This window comes from Gadus chalcogrammus, chromosome 9 (genome assembly GCF_026213295.1).
Source record: "Gadus chalcogrammus isolate NIFS_2021 chromosome 9, NIFS_Gcha_1.0, whole genome shotgun sequence".
Taxonomy (NCBI): domain Eukaryota; kingdom Metazoa; phylum Chordata; class Actinopteri; order Gadiformes; family Gadidae; genus Gadus; species Gadus chalcogrammus.
In genome coordinates this window covers 1832119-1854419 of record NC_079420.1, presented here as the reverse complement: position 1 = coordinate 1854419, position 22301 = coordinate 1832119, and the positions used below count along the sequence as shown (strand labels likewise).

Genomic DNA, 22301 nt, shown 5'->3' with positions numbered 1-22301 from the left:
CAGTATGTACCTTTAACTGAGCCAGAATCTCAGCTCATTGGAAATGCAGAAAGACTGCCCTTGTTTTTGTCATACAGTTGTATACCATTGTCAACTGACATTCTGACAAGTTTAACTTTTTCCCCCTGATAAAACACATTCAATCAAAGAGATGATGGCTATAAAATCATGGTGTCTGTCAGTAGTATTGTATCTGAAGCAATAATTAAGTAACCGAGTAGGCCCCAATTGGTCCGAAGGCAAACCTGTATAATTTATAACCTGTATAATGCTGTATTAAATATTATATATCAAGGTATCAATTTTGGCAGTAGTTTTTTTTGGGGTAGGCTGCTAGAGAATCAGATGAACCTGACCACCATTATTTACAACAACCACAGCCTGCACGTTTCATAAAACTAAAACACCTTTGTAGTCAGCAATTACTTCCGTGACAATCTGAAGTCAGATAGTCACGGAAGTGCAGAAGTCCTGCCTCCAGTTGGCTCAGCCAGGCCCCCAAACAATATGTGTTTTGCAATGTTTTGGGTTAGGGTTAGGGTTAGTAGTAGGGTTAGGGTAATCCTTAGTTACCCAGGTCTAGCCCTCGGGTTACTCTGTAGCTAATTCTACTGTGTTGTTATGTCTTGGTTAGTCAGCTGTAGGCCTTGGCTGACTTTATAGCTTCTTAAATTATATCTCTTTATAAGCTGAGAAGCTGTTCACTGCGGAGCCAATGGGTGGAGCCGGACTAGTCCTGCTCCATCTCTAGGTCTAGACCCGCCCCCGGCTCAGGTTCAGCCCCGCCCCAACCTAACTCACTCATAGAATTTGGTAGCGCAAGTTCGAGAAGCATCTAATGCATGCTTGCCATGCCTCTGGCAGGACGGAAACTCCCCTGGAATTTGTGAAGGAAGTATGAACAACAAAAAAACAACCGTGAATAAACCTAACCCTAGCCCCTAAACCGAACTATAAACTAACCCCTAAACCTAACTATAACCCCTAAACCTAACCCCTAACCCCTAAACCTAACCCTAATCCCTGAACCTAACTATTACCCCTGAACCTAACCCTAAACCCTGAACCTAACCCTAACCCCAGAACCTAAACCTAACCCCTGAACCTAACCCTGACCCCTGAACCTAACCATAACCCCTGAACCTAACCCTAACCCCTAAACCCAACTATAACCCCTTAACCTAACCCTAACCCCTTAACCCCTAAACCTAACCCCTAGACCGAACTATAACTGCTGCTGAGGGAGGTAGCCTATTTGATTGATTCGCTGAATTGTCCAATCATGTGGTGATAACAAAAAAGAATAGCAATACCATTGGCCTGGGGCGCACACTGGTGCGACCCGAGGGACGAATTTTCTTGCGCCAATGAAAAGCCGTCTCTGCTTGATAGACAGCAAAAAGTTAGCGAGCTTACTTGACTTCAACGTGGCCGGCGCCCCTGACTTGGAGGAGGGCTTTATTTCGAATGACCAATAACAAGCCTAGCCCAAACCATTGACGTTCAGACGCATTTAAATGGTTACACCGAATTCTGCGACCCGTCGAAATATGTGACCCCAGAGGGCGCTGTTGCACATTTTCTGCAACATGCACGAGTTTGAAGCTAGACTCGGAATGGGTACATTCGTTTTGTGACACCGGGCAATACTTTCTTTCTTGAAAGCGTCTTACTGACTGTAGCGTCTTATGGGGAAAGAAGCAACGGTGATTGACCGTACTTAACACCTTATCCATACTATGGGTCTGTGAAATGCTAATGAAATAAAATGTATTTATTAAGCACATTTAATACGGTGTGCAATTATGTATTTATGTTTTTGTTATAATGCCCACCGTTTTTATTTGTATGCCCACCGTTATTATTATTTTTTACTGCCGTTTATGAAATAAATATGAACTAATGCCGCAATTATTCATGTCTGTGATCATCACAGAGTCCACAAGCAACGCCGGTCGCAATAAACGATGCCACACTCAATCTAGCGCACCGTGAAAGAAAGTATTGCCCGGTGTCACAAAACGAATGTATCTATTCCGAGTCTAGCTTCAAACTCGTGCATGTTGCAGAAAATGTGCAACAGCGCCCTCTGGGGTCACATATTTCGACGGGTCGCAGAATTCGGTGTAACACCGGCAGTGACAAGTAGGCCTATATCACACAATTTTTTGTTGATTTAATTCGTATTGACAATAGTTGATTAATAGTTGGCAGATATATTCAAGTGATTTCACGGAGGGGCGGCGCCCTAGCGCCCTCTATTGACCCACCGCCACGGATCTCATTACATGTAATAAAAGCGTACTTCCACGCGTCAAGGGTTCATAGTCCGCTCTACGGATGTTGTTTATTTCCTGCAAGGGTATACAGATTCCAGCACTTGGGCTCTGGGCCAGGTTGGTGCACCATGCATGTAGGGGGCACTGGAAGCTGCTTCCTTCGTCTTACAACCTGTTACGACCCTCTTTATTTTGTTTAGTTTGTATATGCACTCTAGCACCCCCTGCTGGTGCTATTATGTTTTGTGGATTATTTTCAAGCTTTCGCCTGTTTCCAGCTGCCAATTGGCTTCCTCGGCTAAACCTGGCGGTTTAGGCTACTTAAGCAGACCAGTCCAAGGAGGAAGCTCTCGCTCAACACGAAGATTTGCGATTGGGCTTAAGCCTTGCCACCTCTTCCTTTTCTCTGTCTCCTGCGCGAGACCATAATTGTTTTACCTTTACCTTTCAGTAAAGTCTCTTGACAATGGGCCGTTACACAACCTAATAAGAAAAATAAGTGCTAAAAGGTCCCATGGCATGGAAATCTCACTTTATAACATTTCTAACATTAAGTTCCCCTAGCCTGCCTATGGTCCCCCACTGATAAAACTTGCGTTCGGTGTAAAACGAGTAAAGGGTATCCTGCTCGGCTTTGATAAAATGGAAGCTCAGGCGTGCTGATTTGGAATGGGGCCCCATATGTCGTCATAAGGGGCCAAGCTCCTCCCCTTTCTCTGCCTTGCCCGCCCAGAGAGTTTGGCCCGACAATGAGCTACAACCGAGCCACATGTGTTTGTGTGTGTGATAACACACACTCTAACTCAAGTGTTGTACACTTCTTTGTTATTTGGATAACCGTTCTGCTGTTGGTGTCATGGCGCATAACACGTCGTTGCTCACGTTTCTGGTATTTCCACAACGATACTGTAGTGGGGGTTATCTCAGCCATGGTTGCCGCTACCGCCGCGAGGCCCGCTGCCCGCTATATAATTGATCCAATTATATAGCATGTATTTGAATGTTTTGAATGAATTCAGTGTTGACATAGATGCTATAAAACAGGACAATGTACAGTGTTTGTGAGTGATGCATTATTAAATATACACATCAGCCAGTCAACGAACACACGGTTGTTACCATGATGTAGAGATATTAGTTACAACGCTACATCGGAAATATAACATAGCTACAACATATCAACTTTACGCTGCGATACGTCCTGCTCTTGGTGTTTCGGGTCGATCGGATTGTTCGGCCTGAATTTGAGATTCTGTATCTGACTTGAACTTAACGAACAGGTACGGCTGAACCAAGTCCAGAAATACCCGCAATACTTACAGCAGCTCAGGACTCAGGGGAGTAAGATGCTGACAGACGCGCAAAGTGTTTATGACGGTGTTGTATAGCTGACCAATCACAGACTGGGCTTTTTCGGGATGTTGGCCTTAAAGGGACAGGAGTTATGGCGCGTTCACAGTACTGGAAAATATGGGAGAAACATTTTCGCGTCATCGGAAAGTTCTCGTGAACGACATTTCATGACGCTCTTATGATTCTACTTCCGTTTGGCAACTAGGGCGAGATTTTGATAACAGAGTTGCCCAGTTGGTGACGTATGTTTTATTAGTGACGCGCATGAACATGGCGGAACATGAACGTTTTACTCAATATAAAAGAATCAACCATCATATCACATACTGTAATATTGATTGACGTTGTAACGTCTGTTGGCATCGACTTTGCTCAGTTCAAAACGTTGTGTAGCCCTACTGGTAAACCAGCTCTAGATAAGGGCAAGTGTTCCCTTCTATACAGTGGCAATGCAATGTGCTTCTCATAAATAAAAGCAAAAGGTTAGTAGGCCTAGATGATAGGCTACAAGGAAATAAAGGTGTTCGAATTTGAATCTGATCCTAAACAGTTCTGTTTATGATCAGACGTTATCACCAGGACCATGAACGCGCCTTTAAAACCCAGCGTCTTTGGGAGGCTGAAAGAGGTTCTGCAGAAATGAAGAGTGAGAGATAGGCCTATATATTTTCAAAACTAAGGCACACACATACATTCTAATCATACACCCTACTGAATTAATTAACCAAAAAAAAGCTAAAATATGACCCCTTTAAAGCATTTAAAACATATTTAGAAAATAATATAGCCTATAGATTGAAAAAGAGTTCGATAAATACCTGATATGCGGTACGTGTCGTATTCAATAAAAATCTATTTAGAGATCAGTGAAAATAACCTGTTTAGTAGAAGGTAGCTAGTTCTACCTGAGGAGAAATGGGTGCAGCCGGCCTCGCTAAACTCCTCCCTCCTCGGATCGCTGTGCCTGTCGCTCTGAGCGGGTGTGTGATTTCAAGACCATTCTGCTCACTTGTTTGCGCCGTGTGGGTCTCCTGAAGCGCGACGACATCACAGAGCTAGGTGGAATCGGTCGGAACCACTGCGTGTTGAAGACAAAACTGTATTAACTTAGCCTTATGGAGATGGTGTTCAGTAAGCATAATTGGTTTTCGTAACGTTAGAAGTATACGGGGCAACGAGAAAGATGGACTTAGCCTCCAAGAGTCACACTCCACGGAGTTCTCCGCTCACCAGTAGTTTGACCTCACCGTAGTTGCAGTGGGCGAGATCCTGGTGGTGGGGTCGTTTCTGGCTGAACAAGTGGCAATCGGATGGATAAACGACTCTACACTTCTCGGGAGAGGAACAAAACAATGATCATGTCGGTTTTACCCTTGAAGAAATTGAGACGCAACGGCAGATATCTTTTTGGAGTGATCCTGGTCTTGGGGTTTGTCGCAGTCTTCCACGAGTTCCTCGCTGCAAATACATGGAGCAACAACCACCGTAAGTTGGGGTTGCCACTCTTGGGGGGGGGGGGGGGGGGGGGGGTAGCAACAGGTTGCCTGAACAAGTGTCCACTTTTTTGTAGTTGTACCGCCTCAAATAAACGATCACAAATTAACAGGCAAAATTGGCGAAATGTAACCCAGACAGCAGTATGACATTTTCTAGAAAACCTGCTCTGGGGAGCAAGTGATGGTTAACGTACAGTAAGTATATGCAGATGGTTTACCCAACCAGCAGGAAGTTCCTGTTTTCTGCGGTCCTTGTATCATACAAAGATTCAATTCCATTTTAGTATATCACAGAGTTGTTAAAATCTAAGGTCATATCTTTTTTTATTAAAAACAACATTTTACATCGTTGGAATCCCAATTGGTCCGCATCTTCTAAATCTAACCTACAGGCTTCGATATAAAATGTTAAATTATAAACGACTTACTCAATGTCCCAACATGCTATATTAATGAATGACTTAGTTGTGATGTTGTCACTGAGAAATTGTAGTCCCAAATAGGTCGATTTGGAGACTAGAACAGGAATCCCTCGCTCTCCAGTCTAGCCCTTCTTAAGGCGACCTACTCCAGCTAGGATTGCAGTGTGCGACCACAATTGCTGTTTTGTCCTAAGAGAGTTTGCGTTGGGAACCCCACCCTTATAATGATAGACCTCCAGACCAACAGTGTGTAAATACACACACACACACACACACACACACACACACACACACACACACACACACACACACACACACACACACACACACACACACACACACACACACACACACACACACACACACACACAGTGTTTAGGATTCTATTGTCTGTACATGATTCTCAGCCATGTGTCTTCCCGATTGACTCTTGAGAATGGGAAGGCTTTTGTTGTAGCCTACAAGAGACGCATGGTTGAAACGCCGCTGCTTAGGAATATTAAAACGACAATGGATCTACAACAATGCTCAAATATCCAGAATGGCAATAGCATGGCGTTGACAATGTGGGAGAAGGAAATGCTTTCTTCACTGTGTCAAACTGGGAATTTTGATAGATATCGAAGAACATATCTGCGACCGTCTTAACACCTGCAGATTCTCTAATCGATAGGTTTGCCAGGTTCAACCGGTTAGATTGTGGTTAGACAGTGAATACAGAGACTGGGTAATTAAAAAGCAGGGGTTAGGTGGTGAATACAGAGATGGAAATCTGAACAGCCTAGTCAGTTGACTGTCTGTCTTGCCTATTTTGTGGGATTTACAGTTTCAATCGTTGCCTAATTGTTGTCACTCTCCACAGCCAATGCTGCAACAGGAGAACTTATTGGAGGGAGAGTACCAGATGGGGGGGTGAGTACGGCGACCTAATGCATACATAAAGGGTGTTTCTATTTATTTAGATATAAAGCGTTTATGAGAACACTTCTCTTAGTCAATATTATTTGGGCTTGCTTCGAATGAGTGTCACATTGTTTTATTTCATCCGTCTATAACTGAACAAATTACATAGGTATTAATCATTGATCTGGAGCAGAGTGAGAGCGTATGTTTGAGTAAAACATTGCATGTAAAACATGTTTGTTCTAGGTGGCGGCGGGCTGCCCAAAGGGTTCGGAGCAGGATTTGACCGCACTGCGTTCCCGCTTTACAGCGCAGGCTTGGAAGGCTGAGGTAAAGTATTGGTTCTTTTTGCGAGTCAGAAAGTGCCTTTTTCCTCACTTCCCATCCTTCCTAAACAAGCCGCCCATCTAGCATTTAGAGTGATGGACAGCAGGGTCAAAAAACAGAAAGGAACCGTAACAAATCCCTAATCTCGACACACTTACTGAATATCTTGTCGGGTTAATGTCAAAAAGTATTTTTTATAAACATCTCAAAGTTTGTTGAAGTGGGATTGTAGGGTTGTAGTCCGATTGTACAAATCCCCCCCCGCACCTGTACTACCTCTTAGTCCGAATCACTGTAGCTTCATTCAGTTGGACCGTCGCCATAATGGGATCGTTCACTCCCCGGGCCACATGAGTGGATGCAATTGGTCGGTCGCTTGGCTCACCATGCAGGAGAGTACATAGACGCCACCCGCTAAATTGGCTAAAAGGAATTCAAGGAAATCGATGGACCGAAATCACATGAGATGACATCATTGTAGCAAGGACAATGCTACACACTCCACCTAGGTGACTTTAACTAGGCTGACTAGGGAGTTTGAAGACCGGTTTATTGTAAGGTCGTCGACAATGGTCCCCCATCTGCCCGCGCAGGAGCCTTGTCCCGGGATCTGTGCTTTGATGGCCGGTTGAACCTGTGCCTGTTGATTGCTTAATGTGCAACAGGTGTGCAGCCTCACCCAGCCATCAGGCTGACTCAGGCCAGGTGACGCTGCCTCAAGCATCAATCATCCACACGCACACGACTACAAACCCTCCACAGTGAGTTAAACTCTTCAATCATAGGCGTTGAGATTAATTGAAAACATCTCCCACAGGGGATTGAGATGGCATATTCCGCAAAGTCAATTTTTATTTTTGTCGGTATTCAAATTCCCGGGGGAACTTTTCCTGGCGGGGGCCCGGTGCGGCGAATGCACCGATCCCGGTTTGCCTCCACTCCTCTTCCTCCTCTCTGGGCGGCTCTGAGGAACTTGCCCCGGCCTGTCCGCCTCCCACCGCTGTTGGAGCGCGCGTGAATCCCAAGTGGGTGTGGGGAGGGGGACTCAGGTTACCATCGTTTTGAAGCTGTCTGGCTCCCGGGGAAGTTGAGCTGCCGGCTCGTCCTAGTTCACGTTGTTTATGCCAACAATAAGGATGATATTTTTAACATGGTTATTAAATGTTTTATGATGTATATTTGTTTATATATAGTTTTTATATATTCGAGTACACTTATCTTGGCTATATTCTTATGCATTTATTTATTGATTATCTATATTTGTAACTATCTGTACTCATGCACTTTATTGTTGTGCCTCATCGAACCAGAGTCCTGGTGCCTCGATTGCACCTCGCCATGTAAATAAGGGTTGAGGTGGATGAATCCTCCTACGTTGAGCACTTGCTCATTTGGGAATATTTACATACCCTAATCCACCACTGCCACGACGTTATACTCTTGGCTCAGGGGAGGGTGAGTAGTGTCTGCAGCAGCCATGCTACCTGGTGTCATGTAGTATATTGTTGTTCGATACATTCTCTTGGCTGTATGTATCGAACTACAATATACTTCTACTTTCTTTCTTTCTTTCTTTCTTTCTTTCTTTCTTTCTTTCTTTCTTTCTTTCTTTCTTTCTTTCTTTCTTTCTTTCTTTCTTTCTTTCTTTCTTTCTTTCTTTCTTTCTTTCTTTCTTTCTTTCGTGTGTTTGTGTGAGTCACACAGTGACACGAGTCTTGGTCCATAACAGATCAGGAAGATTAGGAGGGCATTTACATTTGTTTGGATTCTAATCCACTTCGGCTTCTGGAGAAAATCCCAGAGTGGACTCTTCCTTTTACGTATTGAATGTGTGTGGTTGTACATTCTTAGGCTGGGGGTTCTTGTAATCATTTCCAAGCTCCGTTTTGAAATCATTCAAGAGTAATGTTCAACACATCCCATTACAGTATTGGTAACAAGGCTTCACCTCTCAACCAACTGTACACACACACAGACACACCCACACGGACACACACACGGACACACACACACACACACACACGGACACACACACGGACACACAGAGGAGCTCGGATATCACCGCCTATTTAGCAGCAGGGAGAAAGGTGTAGGTTTACAGAACACCTGGAAACTGGTTAACATTCAAACTACTAACATTAGGTAGTTTGACCGGTTAACTTTCAAGCGCTCTCTTATATATACATCTTTTTTAATCTGTTGTTAAAAATGTATTATACATATTGATATTATATATCGTTTTGATTTGCTTTTGTTAAACTTGCACAGCAGACCAAGTGTGTTGTGCTCTCTCCTCAGTACAAAGGACGGGCCAACCTGCACGTCTTTGAGGACTGGTGTGGGAGCTCCATCGACCAGCTCCGGAAGAACCTGCACTACCCTCTGTACCCCCATGTGAGTGAACACACACGCACTCCCCTCTGTACCCCCACGTGAGTGAGCACACACTGCACTGCCCTCTGTACCCCCATGTGAGTGAACACACACGCACTGCTACGCCATTGACTAAAACAACTTTTGTTGCATTTTCTTGTTGCAAAGTCAACGAATCCGTACCCATTAGAAGGTTAACATGTTGCCAGAAAGACAAGGTGTGCTAAACTGTTTCTAAAGGCTCTGCTTTACTATAACCTGAGAACAATCTCTCGGATTTCATTGCTGGAAACAATTAGTTTTAAAAAGCTGCCTTGCAGAACCAATCAATTATCTTTAGGCCCTGTATACTGGGGCAGTGACATGCAGAAGTAGTGTGCATGTAAACAGAAACAAGTCTTACTTCACTATTTAAATAAACTTTAAATATCCTTGTTAAATTTATTTATATGATCAATGTTGCTCCGGGCAACCACACACACACACACACACACACACACACACACACACACACACACACACACACACACACACACACACACACACACACACACACACACACACACACACACACACACACACACACACACACACACACACACACACACACACACACACACACACACACACACACACACACACACACACACACTGTGTACCTTAAACATCATGACTCCTATTGTCCCGTGGTTCCTTCTGTCAGACCAGAACCACGGTCCTGAAGCTGGCTGCCTCGCCCCAGTGGACCAACTATGGCCTCAGGATCTTTGGCTACCTGCATCCTTATGCTGACGGTATACCTTCCATCCTACTCACAGCCTGCTGCAAAGGATATCATGGCCACTAGTGTCTACATGGCAGTTGAGTTTTGCATGTCCGCACACGCCTCTAACGCTGGGCCCCTTCTCTTGTGATCGTAGGGGAGTTTGTTTTTGCCGTGAGCTCTCAAGCCAATTCTGAATTCTGGCTCAGCGCGAATGAGTCTCCCCTCGACTGCCGGCTACAAGCATGGGTGGGCAAGGTAGGTCGCCTGGCCTCTCTCTAAACTTTGAGTGAGTCTCATCTGCCGGGGAATGCTGGTGTGACGTGGCCGTCTCTTTACAGACGGGCTCAGAGTGGACAGCACCCGGGGAGTACAACAAATTTGCAAGTCAGACATCAAGACCAGTTTGGTGAGTGGCCAAACGATTTTTCTAATCATAATAATGTTACTTAAAGTCGTAATGTTTAACATCGAGCCCCTCACAGGTAGTAGGAGGGAAACTTTCAGATTTCTAAAAACTCAATGACAGTGTTCTGTACTCTAACTGGCTGTGCAACTACGGGACACTAATTAGCGTAGCATGACTGGCTGGGGGCCGTGATAAGGGGGGGGTTTGACTAATGATAGTAAGTAGTAATGAATGGCAAGCTTTTAATACTTTTATTAGCAGAGTGAATCAGCTCTAGGATGTGCAGCATGATCAGCATTGACTAAAGACGTGCACAGGTTTTTTAAGTAACCAGCTAATTTTAATTATACGCACTACGACTTAAATAATAATTGTTAACTCTAAACTCTTCCTCGGCTGCTTTTAGGATCAGTTTTCAGATTGTTCACCTTTTTTAAACTTGCAGTCGGACTTCCAACATGAGCCCGTTCTGCATGGGTGTATGTTTCAGTAAGGGTGAGGTCTATTTAGGTTTATACAGACTGGTAAGAATCGTCATATACGTTCTCTGCTCTCGCTGCTGGTACCTCTGCCACCCTCCAAGAGGTTGAGACGAGCAGCATGAAGGAGGCATTGGACATGTCACGTCTAGCTAAGTACTGTTATAGGAGATCCACATTATTATACACGTGCATATAGCGTGACCCTTTCATAACTATATTGGACTGGATCACACAACCTGTTTATAGCGTCTGGTTTGTTAAGGACTGCACTAAAGCTTAGAAAACAACGTATTATTATTATTTAATTATGATGCGTATAATTGGATTGTATGTATCAGAAGAGATATGAAATACAGAACTATAAGCTCTGTTCCTTTTTTCTTTTTCATAATATGACTCATCGCATCATAGACAATCAAAGTTAGTCGTCACAACTTGCTGACCGAACTCTTCCTCCTTCCAAATCCATGTATGACCTATTTATTTAGTGGTGATAACCACAAAGAAAACATGAAGTTACCGATTGGTTAAATACGATTATGTAACATCCTGACCCCAATGTTAAGGAAACCGCTCTTACAAAATCGAATGACTGTTAACCGACTCGATGCATCCCGAAGCCATGGCAACTGAGCTTTTGACGACGCAAATACGTGGTATGAGCAATGCGCTACAAGATAACACCATGTCCAGATTAATATCAGAAGTTACTTCCAGAAGCAGAATGCTTTCATGGCTTGCAGAAAGCGATGGCTAACAGAATGCTCTGGCTAGCTGGTGTGTTTTACTGTTATGGCCGCAGAACTGACTGACTGACTTGCTATCTAACAGGCTGTCAGCACAGAGGAAGTACTTCTTTGAACTAATCCATAAGCAGGGGGACAGGGCTACGGACCATGTGGCGCTAGCGGTGAGTATTGCGCCCCTGCTTGTTTTAAAGGGGACACATTATACCACAAGGTGTGAGTGTGACTAGCAGTCACAAGCCGTTTTGAAAATCGGCCTCTTCTGACATCGCTAGCCGATTTGTGACGAGTAATCCCACTCCCACCTGGTGGTATAACCCCCCCCCACCCGGCCGTAGGGACTGCACCCATTCCCCATGCTGTGGCACCGCTCGTTTTCGTCAATGAGGACGGAGAATAGATGTACTTTCGTTCTGTTCCTCATGCAGTGGAAAATCAACCAGGAAGGTCTGAGGTTCACGGTGATCGGCTCCCAGCACATCTCCCTCTACACCAGTGAGTTCCACCCTGCCCCCGGTGGACACCCACAGCTATTGCAGCCGTGTGTCCTCTTGTGGTTCAGCACCAACACGTCTCCTTGTATCCGTCTGCCATCCATCTTATCTCCTCGATGTCTCGGTATCGGTTCCATTCGAGTGGCTCTTCTTCACCCGGCGTTCTCTCTTCTTCCTCTTCCTCCACCGCAGGCGAGTCGTCGCTGTTCATGAGCGAAGTGGATCACATCCCGCAGACGGCCGGCAGCCACGCGAGAACGCCGCTCGACCAGCCTGGCAACAAGCCCGGTTACCAGGCCGACGCCCAGCCCTGTCACCGGCCGGCCGGTCCGGACATGCTCAGGGAAGACCCTAGAGACACCTTCTACCGGCGTAAGACCCCCCCCCCGCCCCCCTCCCACAGTCCAGGCTCCATGCTGGGTAACCCCCTCCGTAGATACTAGTCAACCATTGCTGGTCATCTCGCATGCAGGCACCCTGCAGCTTTTTTTTCAAATTCGTGTCAGTTTCGTCCCTCAGCCTTGAAAAGCCCCCTCAAACACTAAGTCAATGAATCGTAGTGTTGTTTGCAAACGCAACTAACACCCCCCCCCCCCCCCCCCCCCCCCCCCCCCCCCCTCCCGTGCCGCAGGGCAGATGATCCCCGCCCGGTCCCTTCGCAGCGTGCTGCCCGACTGCTCCTACAGACCCAGCTACATCATCAAAGGCTACGAGCTCCTTCGCTACCAGGGCCTGCAGTTTGTGAGTCCCCGATCCCCAGATGAGCGCGTCCTTCTGCAAGCGCTTCGATTTGGCACGTCGTGTGGCTTTGGTTCCACGCTCTGCGTTGTCAGGCAAATGTCACTGAAATGTCTGCGTGTTTTGATGACTCATTGTGGGTTCGCGGTGCCAATTATGGTCACTTCCTGTCCCCCTAACCTCAGGTGCACATGACCTACATCCACCCCAATGACTACACGCGCCTCACACACATGGAGACGGAGAACAGCTGCTTCTACCACGAGAGTGCCGAGTCTCTGAAGTAGTGAGTGCACCTGCATGGTTGAATATGAAGTAACTAGATACCGATGTGACCCCATGTGACGTGCAACCTGAGGAGAAATGCTTTGGATACGCCCGACACATTATGCCAGCGGGGAATACAGTTGTGTTTTTACGAGGTCATTGTAATTGTGCTTGTTGATCGACCTCAAAGTGTTGAGTAAGGTGTGTGCATTTTGAAATGTTTTCGCTATAATGGCCCACAAGCTGCTAGACGTCGGCCCAGTCGGTGTGACCACTGAAGCGTCTCTTGTTTGAACCTCCTCACGCTCAGCTTTGGACTGTCGCGGTACATGAGTCTGGACCGGCCGGGGGGGCGCGAGGACCCGCTCCGTCAGAGAGGTAGGCCGCTCTCCAAAGGGGGGCGACCCCCGCCCTGCCCCATCCCAGACACACCGGATCGACCCCCTGTGCGTCCCAACCCTCGTTCACGTCGTGTGTCTGTGGATCTGTCCTAGACTCGCCTCTCCAGCAGAGTGACGAAGACCCGGAGGAAGAGGATTACCGCGCTCCGGCGGGGGGCTGGGGGGCCGCGGATGACGGCCTCCACGTGGCGTACGGCGAAGACGAAGACGACCAGACCGACGCTCAACGGCCCCGCCGCAACCTCTTGTCCCGGGGCGAGGCGGGGGAACCCCGAGGCGGGGTCCGGAACGCTTCGGACGCAGAGCCCCGCGCCCCGGCCCGGCGGCGGGACGCAGCGCGTCCTCCGCGCGCCCAGCCGGGAGCGGCGGGACGCGGCGTCCACCGACCCGGCGTAACGCCTCAACCGAGGACCGACAGTCCGCCGCCGCCGCAGGAGGTGAGGCCGCGGGACGCCGACAGACGCCCGGAGGTGAACGCAGACCAGGCGCGCGATCGGGGGGACGCGCTCCGGAGGGCGAAGGCCCGGCCTGCGGTGACCCCGCAGCCCCCCCCGGCAGACCCGGTGGTCCGGAAGAGGAAGAGGAAGAGGCGACCGGTGAAGGGGGGCGGAGGTGGAAAGCTGCGGGTGCCGACGGGGGTACCGGCGAAGGGCAGCCAGGACGGCTCGGCCCCTCAGCCGGCCGTCGCTGTGACGCGCCGCCCGGACCTCTCTGCCTCCCGTTCACATCGCTCCAAAGGCCCCCACCTCCCCGCCCCGCATATCAAGCCCTACAGAGACCCCCACCCAGACCTCCCCGCCCCGCATATCAAGCCCTACAGAGACCCCCACCCAGACCTCCCCGCCCCGCATATCAAGCCCTACAGAGACCCCCACCCAGACCTCCCCGCCCCGCATATCAAGCCCTACAGAGACCCCCACCACGACCTCCCCGCCCCCAGTACCAAGCCCTACAGAGACCCCCACCACGACCTCCCCGCCCCCAGTACCAAGCCCTACAGAGACCCCCACCACGACCTCCCCGCCCCCAGTACCAAGCCCTACAGAGACCCCCACCACGACCTCCCCGCCCCCAGTACCAAGCCCTACAGAGACCCCCACCACGACCTCCCCGCCCCCAGTACCAAGCCCTACAGAGACCCCCACCACGACCTCCCCGCCCCCAGTACCAAGCCCTACAGAGACCCCGACGCGATCATCTCCGACCCTGCAATAAAAAACCTCACCAAGAGGGCGGGGACCAACCACACCGACACGTCCACCGTCGTCAGGAGTGCGGAAGCGTTTTGGGACGAGGGGGACACCCGGGTGATCCGAGGCGGGACGAGGCGATCCGGGTGGGACCAGGGGGGCGTCGAGGGGGACACCAGCTACGAGGAGGCGGCGCCGACGCCGCTGGTGTTCGACCCCGAGGTGGTGTGGAGCCAGACCTTCCAGGCGGACCAGCTGGACCTGCAGCTGCTGCGCTCCGATTGGATCGACCTGAACTGCAACGTGTCGGGCAACTTGCTGCTGCAGCCCGCCGACGCGCAGGCCATCGTCCGGACCTACGTGGACAAGCTGAACCTCAAGCATCAGGGGTATGTGCCCGTGTGACGCAGTTGCTACTTCCTCGCCGACTACAGGGTTTGTTATGTACGATCATTCGTATACCCCCGTGTTATCTCCCTTAGACATGTGACCCAGGGGAACCGGGGCCTCGGAGGCGGGGCTTATTCTTCAGAGGTCTGATTAATTGATGACTGATGGACAGAATAATGTATTTCAACTTAATATTTGGCATTTATATCTTGAGAAATGCAAACATTTTCGCCTCAAATGATAGTAAAATTAGTATTTCTTTGCCATTATAGTGTCAAGTTATGACATGTTTGTTCTATGTATTCGATTAACTATTTAAAAAATAGACTTGTTACTAGTATAAAAACACCATCAAAACAATAAGGATGATGATTAACAGAAGAGGGAGAGATCCAGTCAGAATGATTTCCCACTGTCCTTGCTCACCAATGCCTCCGGCCCTCGCGTGTGTCCAGGCGTTACACTCTGGTTCGAGTTGTGAACGTGGAGAAGCGCGTGGACCGTGCCCAAGGCAGCCGGTACCTCCTGGAGCTGGAGCTGAAGGACCCCAGTGGCCAGCTGCGCCGCCTGTCACACTACGTCTACAGTCTGATTCGTTGGAAAAAGCCTCGATCCAGGAGGTTACCGCCCCTTCGATCCGTCCCGGAGGTCATTCTGTGTAACCCGTTTGGTTTTCAGTGGAACCCCACTGCCACTGTCCACTTCATTGTACCAGGTACGCACGCACGCACGCACGCACGCACGCACGCACGCACGCACGCACGCACGCACGCACGCACGCACGCACGCACGTGCTCGCACACACACACACCTACCTTCTACATCTACCTTCTAAGATTTCTATATTTGTTTTGCTTCTCCATCACTTCCAAATGTGCTCATGTGTGTCTCAGTGAAGAACCAGGCCCGCTGGGTCATCCAGCTCATCTCCGACATGGAGGCGTTGTACCGCGTCACCAGAGACCGTGACTTCAGCCTCATCATCGTCGACTACGACAGCACAGACATGGATGTGAAGAAGGCCCTGGATGCGGCCTCTCTTCCTCAGTATGTCTGCTTATGATTCTTCTTCTACTACTACTAAGTTGAATGCTCATTGTTACTCTATGTATCCACTATTATATAGTTAAAGTGTTTTTTTTTAATGTTTTTATTAATGTTTGTGCTCTTTTTAGGTATGAATACCTAAAGTTGAGTGGGAACTTCCAGCGTGCAGCTGGGCTTCAGGCTGGACTTGACCTCATCACTGTGAGCGACGCGTACACAACCATCACTTTGATTCCACCCCGCCACAAAACACCTCCTCGCTCTAGACCAGAGCTCAACCACAAACATTTTTTCTTGCAAAGTCAAACTAATCATTCTTAACCTACTTCCTGTATATACAACGAGAGGGTAGCCTATAATCTGGTAGCAAAGCAATTGCAAGACGTACAAATGGAGCCATGGCGTGATAAAGGTTGGGAACTGTTGTGGTTTAGCCGGGCTACTGCCAGACCAAGCTCAATCTACGATTGAGCTTGGTCTGGGGAAGCTGCTCTCATTTTCTTCAGCACAAGAGGCGTGATCAATGGTTCAAATGACTCTGTACGCAATTGGCTGCTTGCCAATACGGGCCAGGGGGAGAAGCCAGCTCGGTGATTGGCTCCCACTAGAACGTATCGGAAGCAGAAAGAAACGTATTGCTCTTCTCCAGACCCTTCTGGAGGGCGAACTCAAATCGCCGGCAGAACGGGCCGGGGGGGGCACCCGGTCTAGTTGTGGTAGACGCTCGCTCAGCATGCATTTATCTTCCTTCTGGTCATTCTCCGTTGCCCAGGACGACCACAGCATCGTGTTCCTGTGTGACCTCCACATCTCCTTCCCCATGGCGATCCTGGACAGCATCAGGAAGCACTGCGTTGAAGGCTACATGGCCTTCGCGCCCATCCTCATGAGACTCGACTGTGGAGCCACGCCCCAGGAACCCAGAGGCACGCACAAACGCACACATGCACGCACGCACGCACGCACGCACGCACTTCAATTCACTCACTCTCTTCAGTCAATCACTCACTCCACTAAACTAACAGTAATTTAATATGATATGGAATATTAACACTGTGTGTGTGTGTGTGTGTGTGTGTGTGTGTGTGTGTGTGTGTGTGTGTGTGTGTGTGTGTGTGTGTGTGTGTGTGTGTGTGTGTGTGTGTTTGCAGGCTACTGGGAGGTGAATGGCTTTGGGCTGCTGAGTGTTTACAAGTCAGATCTGTTGGCCGCTGGGGGGATGAACACCAGGGAGTTCACGGACCGTTGGGGAGGAGAGGACTGGGAGCTCCTCGACAGGTTAGGCTTTTCTAACCGAGGCGGCGTGTGGCTCAGGAGGTAGAGCGGGTTGTCTGGTAACGGGAAAGGTTGCTGGTTCAATCGCCGGCTCCTCCTAGCTCAGTGTCAAGGTGTCCCTGAGCAAGTCACCTGACCCTAACTGCTCCGGACGAGCTGGCTGTTTACTGGCATGTCGGACAGCGCCATTGTTGTGTGAATGTGGGAGCATGGATGGGTAAATGTTAGGCAATACTGTAAAGCGCTTCGAGTGGCCACTGCTTACAAATGCAATGCTGGTATAAATGCATTCCATTTTCTATGTTGTTCATCGGGGCTCTTTTGCAATGCTTTCTTCTATTCTTGTAAATGTGTATATTCTCTGAGTCATTTCCCACGCACCACCTGCAATACCCTTACCACTATCAGTGGTATGCATACCGCAGGTTGAAAAACCCTTGGATAGGTTGGGATAGGATTTAATATGTTGTCTGGTTATTACACAATCTAACGTTTAGTTCTGAATTTCTTGTTGACCGGCCCCAGCTTCACCCACTCACTCTCTGGCTCTCCCTCCCTCAGGATACTCCAGTCAGGTCTGGAGGTGGAGAGGATCCACCTCAGGAACTTCTTCCACTACTACCACTCCAAGAGGGGCATGTGGAACCGCCGCACCATGTCCAACTCCAGGTAAACCTTTTAGATTCGATTTTTAGATTCGATTCACAATAAAGTCAATCTAATCTAATCTAATCCCCAGGGCCCCACTGCGCTAGAGGCAACCCCAATACCTTAACGCCTAACGCGACGCACCCTGAGAACGGACCGGGCTCCCCGGGTGTTTCGATGGAAAGGGCGCTGGCTCGGACGACCCTCTTTGCTCTCAGGGTTGAGCTCTGTACCACCAGTGCCCCCGCTGGATGGAGGAGCACATTGCACAGGAGATACTACTGATCGGGGAGTGCACAACCTTTACACTCCCAGAACATTACGCTCCCGGATCAAATCCATCACCAAATCTGCCTTCTTTCACCTAAAAAACATTTCCCTACTCCGCCCGACACCGTCCGACTCTGTGGCTGACACCGTCATCACCTCCCGAATGGCACCATCGCATCGGAGTCCTGTCCAGAGCTCCAAGCAAACCCCTGGAACCCTGAAACACTGGCTCCCCATCAAATCCGTTGGTTTGAAAGGCGCAATATAAATTAAATGTATTATTATTCTTATTATAGCTCAGGCCCTTGTATTTATTATACCGATCCTACTGAGATTTTATTTTTGTGTTTTGTGTTTTATCTTCGAGAAATAAGGGAGATATTGTAATGTATATAAGGAAGTATTTTACTATCCAGAGTTTATATATTTCACCAGTAATGTACTTTCAGAGGATTGAATGGGTTTTCAGAAGATGCCTTTGCATCTGCACACCAACGGAAACACGAATCGACGATCGATTGATCTTGGTCTTACTAACTCAAATATGTTCACATCAGTCACGCCTTCCCCACAAATGTGAATGCCACATATGTGCCTTCTTTCCTCCTTCATATTTGAGGAACACGGTTGTTTAAAAATACATTTCTGTAAATGACATCGCACAACCTAGAACTAGGGTAACTATTTTAAACCATAGCCCAAAGTAAATTTTCCCCAAAAACAGCTGTTGTTTCTCCGCTCAGACACAGATAATGGCATTAAGTGAACTGTTCAAACTTTAAATTTCATCTTATCAATTCTTATTTGAAGATAGGAATATTGGCAGCTAACGAAATATGCTACATTCCAGCACAGAACCCGCAACGCCAGCCAGAATGTATTTTTCAGCACAATGGCAGTTTGTTAATTCATGTATTTTCACTATTCTCCACTTTTCAAAATGTTATTGATTAGTAATAATTTATGATTCTTTTACCCACAATTTTTGGGCTTCTCCAATCTGATACAAATTTTCTAAGTTGATTTTGTTGCGTTTTATTTTTTGTTTTGTTGTTAAATTAAAGTTGTGCCTTTTTAGAATCAAAAAGAGGATGCTATTATATATATCTGTTTGGTTTAAGCAAAGGGTTTTTACAGTTAAATTACACTCCAGGCTTTAGACATAATACCTCATTTTCCCTCAGTACAGTGGGTCATTTAATGTCTGTCTTGTATGTTCTGATGTCTCTCAGGTGAAGATTTCCCAATACACTGTCTTGACAAATTGGTTATAAATTATTTTCTAAAACGTTTTGTTCTTTTTATGGAATATGCGCATTTTCTATAGCCTACACATTGCTACATGGATGGCTGGTGGTATATGTATCCATATTTTAAAGTGGGATCATCACTATCCAAACAAATTTACATTTAGTATAGTATTATAACTACTATAGTGCTAGTGTGGATCAAGTCTTATGGTGATCATAGCATGTCACCTTTTGCTCTGCAAAATGACTTGCAGTAGATATACAAATCTATTCGGCCTACCTGCCAACGGGGAGTAACTTTTCCACCTAGTGTGCCAATATATCAAGGTTCGCCTGACAGATTCAAATCTTCGACCATCTTTCTGACCTGGTCCTGTCGTCATCATGGGTGAGGTATGAGGCTACTAACTGACTGAATTAGAGAGGGAAGGATTTTCCTTAAGAAAACGTTCCTGAGCCTAATGGCAATGGCACAACTTACAGGGCATGTTAAAGCAAGGTATAGTAGTGCTGTTTTCAGCTGAGGTTTCACTCAAGTCCTTCACTTGACTTTCCACACATACTGGTGCCTTCCTTCCTTAGGAATTTCTTCAAGTTAAAATAATCAAAGAAATACTTCTGCATTCTATCTTCATTCCGCTTAAACCCTATATTCAAGTCTAGCCACTGAGAAAAGCTCTGGGCCCTGGCTACTGTCATGTCATAAGTATATAAGTACACTACTACTGTAAGGATAAGGAAATATCACTGCAGTAGTAGGGATATACATTGGCAGATTATTTGCAGATAAAATGGGCTCATGCTCACTTCCACACTTCATGCTCATCAGATAAATATTATACCACAGTAGAGTGTGTGTGTGTGTGTGTGTGTGTGTGTGTGTGTGTGTGTGTGTGTGTGTGTGTGTGTGTGTGTGTGTGTGTGTGTGTGTGTGTGTGTGTGTGTGTTCCTCGATTAAAACCAGAGTGAAAAGCAGAACATCATTCTTCACTGGTGCCTCCTGAACTTCAGGCACACTGCGCATGTCCCGACCAACCGACCACACGGCACACCGGGAAATCCATTTACCTTGAGCCGCAGCCACAGCTAGCCCGCCTACCGCTGACGAGCCTATCTAGTAGGCAGGGATCAAACGGGACGTGTTTAAGATGAATAAATACAGTCAACGTTTAATACCTGTCATGTGCAGGTATCGAAACACCATGGTGTAAAGTAGCACGCCATTAGTTCCGTAGAGATTCTTGGATCATAACGTGTCTTTGGTGGTCTTTTGAAGCAAATCGTCCCATGTTATGGATGCGACGCGGAGGTCAGTCTGGCGGGCTGTCATCACTTTCATAAACAAGCCTGCTGGTCTGGTAGATATCTTTCGACATTGAGACATTGGTAAGGATGACATTGAATACATTAATAACGTGATGTTACTTGGAGAGGATGCCCGCTGTTTTAATTGAATTGCCAGTCTGTTATGGGCTAGCACTCGCTGCAATGCAGTAAGCTGCTTTCCTTGCTACTGCTAGCCATGTGGTTGCTAACATTAGCCCAATTATCCGATCACGGCCAGACGCTGTGTACGCTGAATGTCATTGCCAGCAAAGATAACGGGCGGTCTGGTATTATGGTTAGCTTCATTGAGGAGAGGTGGGGAAAAAGATCTAAATCAAACTTGCAAAAATATCTAGAACAAACTAAAGCTTACAGCTAGCTAGCATCTCATGGAGCCTGCTCTATGAATCACTGGACTGAATGACAGCTCTTGATTGTCATCAACATATGTTATTGTTGTCAAGTTCGCTGGGCTGTGTCACTTTGGTAATTGTGCCTCTGTCAGTCCTAAACACAGGGTTGTCTGTGTCCGTATGATCAATACATTTGTTTTATTTTGTATAGACGCAATCATGCCGGGGAAGTTGAAAGCCAAAATTGTTGCGGGGCGCCACTTGCCCGTAATGGACCGAGCCAGTGACCTTACCGATGCATTTGTGGAGGTGGGTTAAGATCATCAGTAATGGTAGCAGTTTGCCAAACACCCTACACTGTTTATATTAAGGACCCAATACCAATGATAGCATCGTTTGTTTGTTTTTATAAAAAAGAAATTGGGTCGATATTGGTATATTCTTGTTATTTAATTTACATTTCATATTGATTATGTATGAAGATACTGTGAAATATCAATACAATTGTTTTTCTAATTGAATATGCTGATTAACTCTGTAACGCATGTGCCATATGTCTTGCAGGTCAAGTTCGGTAACACAACTTTTAAAACTGATGTCTATCCCAAGTGTCTAAACCCACAATGGAACTCAGAATGGTTCAAATTTGAGGTTTGGAGAATTTGAAAATGTTTGACTCATGAAATTAATTCGGTGAATGAATCCACTCCCACTAAGTGATCCTCTTCCTCTCTCCCCTGCAGGTTGATGATGAGGACCTGCAGGATGAGCCACTGCAGATCACAGTCCTGGACCACGATACATACAGTGCTAACGACGCCATAGGGAAAGTGTACATCGACATCGACCCCTTGCTCTGCAGCGAGGCAGCCTCCGTCATCTCTGGCTGGTTCCCAATCTACGACACAATCCATGGTAGATCATCATCATCATCATCCTCATGACCCACTGTGGTTCTGAAATGTGTTCATGACTACTCACAGCTGTTCACTCTTCCTCCAGGTATCCGAGGAGAGATCAACGTTCTCGTCAAAGTGGATCTTTTCAACGACTTGAACCGCTTCAGACAGTCCTCGTGTGGGGTCAAATTCTTCTGCAG

General features: G+C 47.3%; 2 protein-coding genes across 8 annotated transcripts in view; both read left to right on the top strand.

The window, feature by feature from the left end:
* Window positions 1-4573: 4573 nt before the first annotated feature.
* b4galnt3b (beta-1,4-N-acetyl-galactosaminyl transferase 3b) lies at window positions 4574-20151 on the top strand. Its single transcript, XM_056598699.1, has 21 exons — window positions 4574-5117; window positions 6413-6462; window positions 6700-6783; window positions 9079-9174; window positions 9857-9947; window positions 10074-10174; window positions 10258-10325; window positions 11639-11717; window positions 11982-12048; window positions 12240-12419; window positions 12679-12788; window positions 12971-13071; window positions 13363-13430; window positions 13547-15032; window positions 15489-15748; window positions 15927-16080; window positions 16209-16281; window positions 16853-17006; window positions 17232-17358; window positions 17917-18024; window positions 18095-20151. The coding sequence occupies exons 1-21, from the start codon at window positions 4943-4945 to the stop codon at window positions 18108-18110; spliced, it is 3648 nt and encodes a 1215-aa protein (XP_056454674.1). The 5' UTR covers window positions 4574-4942; the 3' UTR covers window positions 18111-20151.
* Window positions 20152-20560: 409 nt separating this feature from the next.
* c2cd5 (C2 calcium dependent domain containing 5) overlaps window positions 20561-22301 on the top strand; it is a 29080-nt gene continuing 27339 nt past the window's right edge. For all 7 annotated transcript variants that reach the window (XM_056598541.1, XM_056598539.1, XM_056598538.1 and 4 more), the window contains exons 1-5: window positions 20561-20909; window positions 21414-21511; window positions 21767-21853; window positions 21946-22117; window positions 22205-22300. In XM_056598541.1, coding sequence (XP_056454516.1) covers window positions 21422-21511; window positions 21767-21853; window positions 21946-22117; window positions 22205-22300 — 445 coding nt within the window. In that variant the 5' untranslated portion in view covers window positions 20561-20909; window positions 21414-21421. The remainder of the gene's footprint in view (window positions 20910-21413; window positions 21512-21766; window positions 21854-21945; window positions 22118-22204; window position 22301) is intronic.

Bases quoted from the DNA above. Each gene is read 5' to 3' on its own strand.
- b4galnt3b (XM_056598699.1), top strand. From the start codon at position 4,943: ATGGATAAACGACTCTACACTTCTCGGGAGAGGAACAAAACAATGATC. The intron at 6,784-9,078 runs GTAAAGTATTGG...CTCTCTCCTCAG, and splicing joins CGCAGGCTTGGAAGGCTGAG to TACAAAGGACGGGCCAACCT. The intron at 15,749-15,926 runs GTACGCACGCAC...TGTGTGTCTCAG, and splicing joins TGTCCACTTCATTGTACCAG to TGAAGAACCAGGCCCGCTGG.